The sequence below is a fragment of the Osmerus eperlanus genome, chromosome 24 (assembly GCF_963692335.1).
Source record: "Osmerus eperlanus chromosome 24, fOsmEpe2.1, whole genome shotgun sequence".
NCBI lineage: Eukaryota > Metazoa > Chordata > Actinopteri > Osmeriformes > Osmeridae > Osmerus > Osmerus eperlanus.
This window is the reverse complement of record NC_085041.1, coordinates 3,128,679-3,134,912: the sequence shown is the minus strand read 5'-3', so window position 1 is coordinate 3,134,912 and position 6,234 is coordinate 3,128,679. Positions and strand designations below refer to the sequence as shown.

Below are 6,234 nucleotides of genomic sequence, written 5' to 3'. Positions count from 1 at the left end.
AGAAGGACTATCTATAATAGCCTACAGAGAGAGATCTGGGACAAAAACCTAGGGTTTCAGAACTACAAGAAAACTATTTCAGATACCTATTTCAGGTCTGAGACAGCCCTGAAATAGGTATCTGTTTGTTCCGAGAACAAAGATGTTGCTTAACATCACAATGCAATCACAGAGCCCAAAAGCAGCTTCCAGGAAGAAGCAGTGCATAAAACAACCATGTTAGCAAACCAGCAAAACGTAGGTTGTAGGGACCAGTGGATCTCAGGGACGTGCCCAATGGTTTGTGTTTGAGACTTAGATCTCCCTTGACCACATTGATGTGTCTACAGTCACATCAGGGTGATCCCAGGGTGATCCTCTTCCAGAGGACTATACTTACAAGGTCTGGTTTGAGATCTGTGGTCGAATATTTCGATCTTCATGTGCCTGCATGACAGGCAAAGGCACTTATTGCTCTATAGCTTTGTCCTCGCAGCCCCTCTTGCTTTAATCAGGTGTGGATTAGCATTAATCCGTTGTTTCTCTCAGATAAGATTACAATTCCCTGAATCCCAAGTATAATCTCTTCAAACACCTTCCATGCTCCAACTGACATGGCAGGTAGGATTAGCTTTAACCAGAGTTCAAAGTGGAGCGAGCCACTGAAAAAGGACCCAAGGAAAGAAGAATTTGTGGACATTGAGCATAGAAAAAGCAGAAGAGAGACTGACGACAACACTTATGTAGTCATGTAAGAACATGTCATAACCTACTGCAAATGGACAATAGGCCTACTACATTTCCAGGAGAATCAATCTTTACTTTCATATTTTGCGGCTAGAGAGGTCTGTGATATGTCAGAGCCTAAAAGTTTCGTAAGTCTGTCAGGAAGGTTTTCAAACACGGTATACCGGGACCCAGGCAACCGTGTCACATACTGATTTAGGAATCCCCCTCTTGCAGCTTGTACAGACTGTCAATTGGATAGGATTGTGTCGGTCATTGAGTGGGATCACCAGCATCAAAAGGTGGCAACATCGGCGTTTTCCCCACGGTCAATATCATCCTCTTTGCTCTTCGTGTTGAGTGAGATAGGAGTTCCGTTGTGCCATTCGACCGCAGTTGCATTTGCAAGTCGAGCCCACTGTATATAGCATTTCGTTTTTGTTTTTGTTACGAAGGATATGTTGTGAGATCGGTGCGAACTATTTTCCCGGATCATCTGTAGGACATCAAAGGAGTGTGTCACACACAACAACCAGCAGCGCTGAACTGTCAGCCAGTGCTGACACTTTTCGTTGGACGTGCAGCTTCATGTGCCATGCCGCTGAAAAAGAAAGGTGAGGGGACGTCAACTGTTTTTGGTCAAGATATACGACTGTGTCTTAGTTTCCGCATATATAAATAAGGCTTTGTTGAGGCTTTAATCTGTAGAAGTGTTGCCTGTCAACAATCTCGCGAAACATTTTATGACTCGTGCGTTATCTGCGTGTGCCTCAATGTTTGCACGTGCCTATATTCCACCTGTAACGCTAATCATGAAACACAACCAGCATGTCAATTTAACGAATGTTGTATTAACCTGAATTATCTTAATTATGAGTGTCCTACATCAACAATCATTTGTTCATTCATTCATGTGTTGTGATTTGACATTGTGGTTGTGTTCTTAACAGATGCTCATAGAGCCCTCCGGGTCTTGGAGGAATATCGAGCTAAACTTGACCAGACTGAAGACGTTCGACTCAGCCACTCAATAGAGAAAGTCATCAGTGTCTTTCAGAGTGACCTTTTCCTCGCTTTGATAGGTAGGTTGGTACAGTATTTCCACTTGTAAAGCCTTTTCAAAACTTCTTTTATTTCCATGAAACTCTGACCGTACTAGTTTCTCAGCAGTCAGTTACCAACACGCCCTCAGCTACTTTTGGGTGTTTTGTCATCTATTCCTTCATACAGACAGCCACATAAACAGGTTGGTTCTGTTTCTCTTACCACTCCCTCACCCCTAAGCATTCTGATCTCACAGTGCTTCTCCATTTACCCATTTAAAATGTTGTGTTACTCTATTGTCTTGGTTTCCTTTCTAGCGATGGAAATTGACGTTAATAGTTAGTTATAAATCACTAATTGCACTCTACAACTTTCACAATAAAGTCTGACTTAAACAGCCTACACAACCCCTCAGCAACGTAAAGTGGCAGGAATCCTAAGAGTGGTGGCGGTTTTGGTGTGAGCAATATTTTACTGCCGTGACTCTCCTCCTCACTGTGTTGTAGAGTTGACCTAAGAGTGGATTTTCTTCGCCGGTCTGGCCCCCTACCAGGAATCTGTCTGAGCTTTCTGAGTTACATCTCTGTTTTTAAAAAAGGGATAGGGAAAAGAAGACAGAGAGAGACAGAGACAGAATGAGAGAACGTCCTGCTCTGTTTAATAACGGCTGGCCCCTTAACGGGACCGTTTGTCTGAATACTATGTTGAAGGAAAGTTCGGTAGAAATCCCAAACACATACGCATGGTGCACAAACAAACCCCCTTCCATCCCGTGGTTGTAATTTTCAGTCAGGACCTGCGTGGCAAGTTGTAATCTGGTTGTGTCTAAGTCAGATATGGATGATGGGAGTCAGAGGTGTAATCCCTGCATAGTCGGCCCTGATTACTCCCAGGGTAATCCCCTGTGGCTGGCCACGGGCCTAGCCCATGTTTGGTCTACTACAGCTAGGACAAGTCTATTACTGTGGGCAGTTCTGCTGTAAACACATATGCACACCTGTATAGGTGAGATTAGAGGTAGGCAGGCCAGGCCATGTAAAAATGTAAAACCCAGGTGTACTTGCTGTTGAATGCTTTTAAGACATGTGACGCACAGACAGACATGCGCAGACACACACACACAGACAGACAGTTTATAGCTGTCCTCACCGGGAAAGCTGTGAAAAAAATAAAACACTAGGCGGTCACTGCACAGGCCAGAGATGTCTGAACATTATTTGTGAAGGGAGGAGGGTGGAGAATAATCTGTCAATCAACGTCCCTTTGAACACCACTATGAACTACTAATACCACACCCCAGATTAGAATAAAATACCAATGAAACAAACTAGTGGGATACAATACATTGACTGTATTTGTTAATATGGTAGATCAAAGGTGTTGTTGGCAGCACATTGCCGACCTGTGTAGTCTTGTACTTGTATGTTCTGTATCTTGTCTGACGGACTCATCTACACGTCTTTCACTTTATAATACAAAGAGAGTGGGGATTGTAGGGGTAACGAAAGTGAGACCAATTTGTTTGTTTACAAAGAGCACCACCTACTGGTCAGAAAAGATCCTTTGAGGCCGGAGAGAACGTTGAACACGGTGGCGCAAACGAACACGTTCAAATTCGGTGAATGATTTTAAATTCTCGCAAATCGTTCCACCAAACATCACGCATACCACTGCACACCCTTCAGTTATGAGCCACACACCTGCTGTGTTTCAACTTCATACAATACCCGGTTCTTAATGTAATAGAGCCGCAGACAGACAGACACAGACAGACATACATACATACATACACACACACACACACACACACACACACACACACGCACACACACACACACACACACACACACACACACACACACACACACACACACACACACACACACACACACACACACACAGACAGACAGACAGATAGATACACAGACAGACAGACAGCCAGATATTTCTGCCTTAGATGTACATTTACACAGCTTCAGTGCCTGTATACGATCACTAGAAGGTGTACAACACGACTTGACTAGTACTCCAACTAAACTTGCATCATAACGCAATTCTCCCATCGAGCCCTCTCCTGTGGGTTTGTGTGTGTGAGCGAGTGCGTCGGTGTGTGTGTGTGCACGTGCTTGTGAGTCACACCAGGGTACCCTGCCCTAGTTCTCTCCTCCCCAGCCTATATATAGCCTGGCTGTATAGTATACTGTAGGGCAGGGCCGTCTGACTGCAACAAGGTCCTAGCTTGTCTGGGGAAGTGTGGCCTGAATACTCAAGCCTCAGACCCCCCCCCCCCCCCCCTGTCTGCTGCTGTCCTCTCCCATACCAAAATATACTTCAGTTTCACCTGTGGTCAAGCACCAGGTATAACCATGTAGTTCAGGTTGTCATATTTACACCAGACTAGAATCTCACTAGAATCTAACTATGCCTCTCCTTCTGACTTCTCCCAGATATCCAAGAGTATTACGAAGTGACCTTATTGGACAGCCAGACATGTGGAGACCCTGCCCAGAAACCAGAACCAGGTGTCCACCAAGCAGCACCTCTACTGGACTCCCCTACCTTCCAACCACAGCCTGCTGCACCTCCAGAGGAGCCTATTGCCCCAGGCCCCCTTGTTGACGTGCCAGATGCCCCCACCTCCAGCCTCCCCAGCACCGCAGTCACCTCACCCAGCACTTCCAGCAGCCTTGCTCCTAGCGCAGAGGTGAGTCTGGTTACTCACCAGTACTGGTCACCCGCCCGCCCTCTCTGTCACCCAATGGAGAGACTACCAAGCGAAGTTCAGCTTTTAGTTGTTCAGCATAGACGGTCTATGTACCAGCCTCAATGAGGCAAAGCTTTTAGGTTTAGGACAGCAGGTAGTTGGTGAGATGGAAGTCGTATTATGTGACCATATGTAAAAATACCGTTCCATGCGTAGATAAAAGCGTCTAAAACATGCATTAGCAAAACCATCTTGCTTTAATCCAACGTTCAGAAGTATCCCAGCATGGAGGGAAACCAGACTCACTCTTTCTTAATCCCAGCCTGTAGTTCACCTTGGAGCCTGAAACTCTGAAGTCTGCTTGTCGGCTGTTGAATCGAGAGATGCCAAAAGATCCTCCTTACCAGTGTTCTTATCCTGAAACGATTCCATTTCAGAGATGACGGTCTCGTTCTCGGTCAGTCTCTTCAGCCTCTCACCCTGCTCTCTCCACTACTCTGGCATGGCTGTAAAACAAGCGGTAAGGCAGGCTGTAAGACAGGCTGTAAGACAGGCTGTAAAACAAGCGGGTAGACAGGCGGTAAGACAGGCGGTAAGACAGGCTGTAAGACAGGCTATAAGACAGGCTATAAGACAGGAACGACACAGATTTAATGTCAAAACAAACGCAACAGTATTTTCCAGACATTATTCTGGCATTGTCCTACGATTGTCCGCGGCAGGGTACAAGTACATGATGCGGTTCTATGATGCAGGGCAAGCATGCAGTCTAGATGCGGTTCTATGATGCAGGGCAAGCATGCAGTCTAGATGTTCTCCATTTCTCTCACGTTTGCGATATAGTGGAGAACAGCTTGCATGCAAAACAGTAAATATGTAATGTGGGTGGGGAATACAAACCATTATCAACCACTTGGCCATTGGGCAAGTGGTTGCATCTAAAACGGATCATTTGTTAGAAATACAGCCTTGCCACCAATCCCTCTGTCTCTTAGAGGCTGGATAACGTGCATACCGATTTTGGATACTTCAACTCTTGAGTAAAATATCTGCATCCCTTGCCTGCAACATCCTGGCCTCACAAAAATAGCGCCCTCTATAGACCAGTTTCTATACTCATTAATCTGATGGATGTTTCTTCAGTTTTTCAGTAGAACTTTTGGCGCTTTGTGATTGACATGAACGACACAGCCTTTTGACTGTGCGACATGACTGCATTTCTTGTCGCACAGTCAAAAGGATGTCCAGCGATTTCATGCAGAGGCTCTTGCTTAGGGTCCCCCTGGGCCGGTTGACTCGTTCGTTAATCCACCCATGCTTGCAGAGTGCAGTTTTTGTTGGTATAGGGTTGTTGAAATGGCGTGCCTGCCCCCTTTCCCGTAAAAAAGTTGATATGGTTGGACAGGGGTGTGTAAAGCGAATCCACACCTTGTCGCCTACCGCTCTCTACCCATCCTGGATTTACGCTCATTGGGTCTCTGGGCGCGCTGCGACTCACCGGGTGCAACAACGACAGCGTAAGTGAATGGAGGAATTCAATTCACTCCCGCTATCCACCGATTAAATTATAGGATGCCTGATTGACCTCTTCATCTACTTTGCGTCTCGCGCTGCGTGGTATTAGCCACTGCTGCTGCAGATGCGTTGTTTCCCACGCGCTGTCTAGAGGTTGTTTTTGCCGCTCGTGAACTCAGAGGTGCCGTGGATGACAATGAGATGCTGAGTAGAGGACTGAGGCTGCGACGGTGCTCGGGAGAATGGACTGCATCTGTATCGTTACC

General features: G+C 46.1%; 1 protein-coding gene across 1 annotated transcript in view; it reads left to right on the top strand.

Annotated features, from left to right (window-relative positions):
• The first annotated feature begins 776 nt into the window (after window positions 1–776).
• dlg1a (discs large MAGUK scaffold protein 1a) overlaps window positions 777–6,234 on the top strand; it is a 59,762-nt gene continuing 54,304 nt past the window's right edge. The window contains exons 1-3 of the mRNA XM_062450104.1: window positions 777–1,319; window positions 1,656–1,787; window positions 4,197–4,453. Of these exons, the coding sequence (XP_062306088.1) occupies window positions 1,301–1,319; window positions 1,656–1,787; window positions 4,197–4,453 (408 nt within the window). The 5' untranslated portion in view covers window positions 777–1,300. The remainder of the gene's footprint in view (window positions 1,320–1,655; window positions 1,788–4,196; window positions 4,454–6,234) is intronic.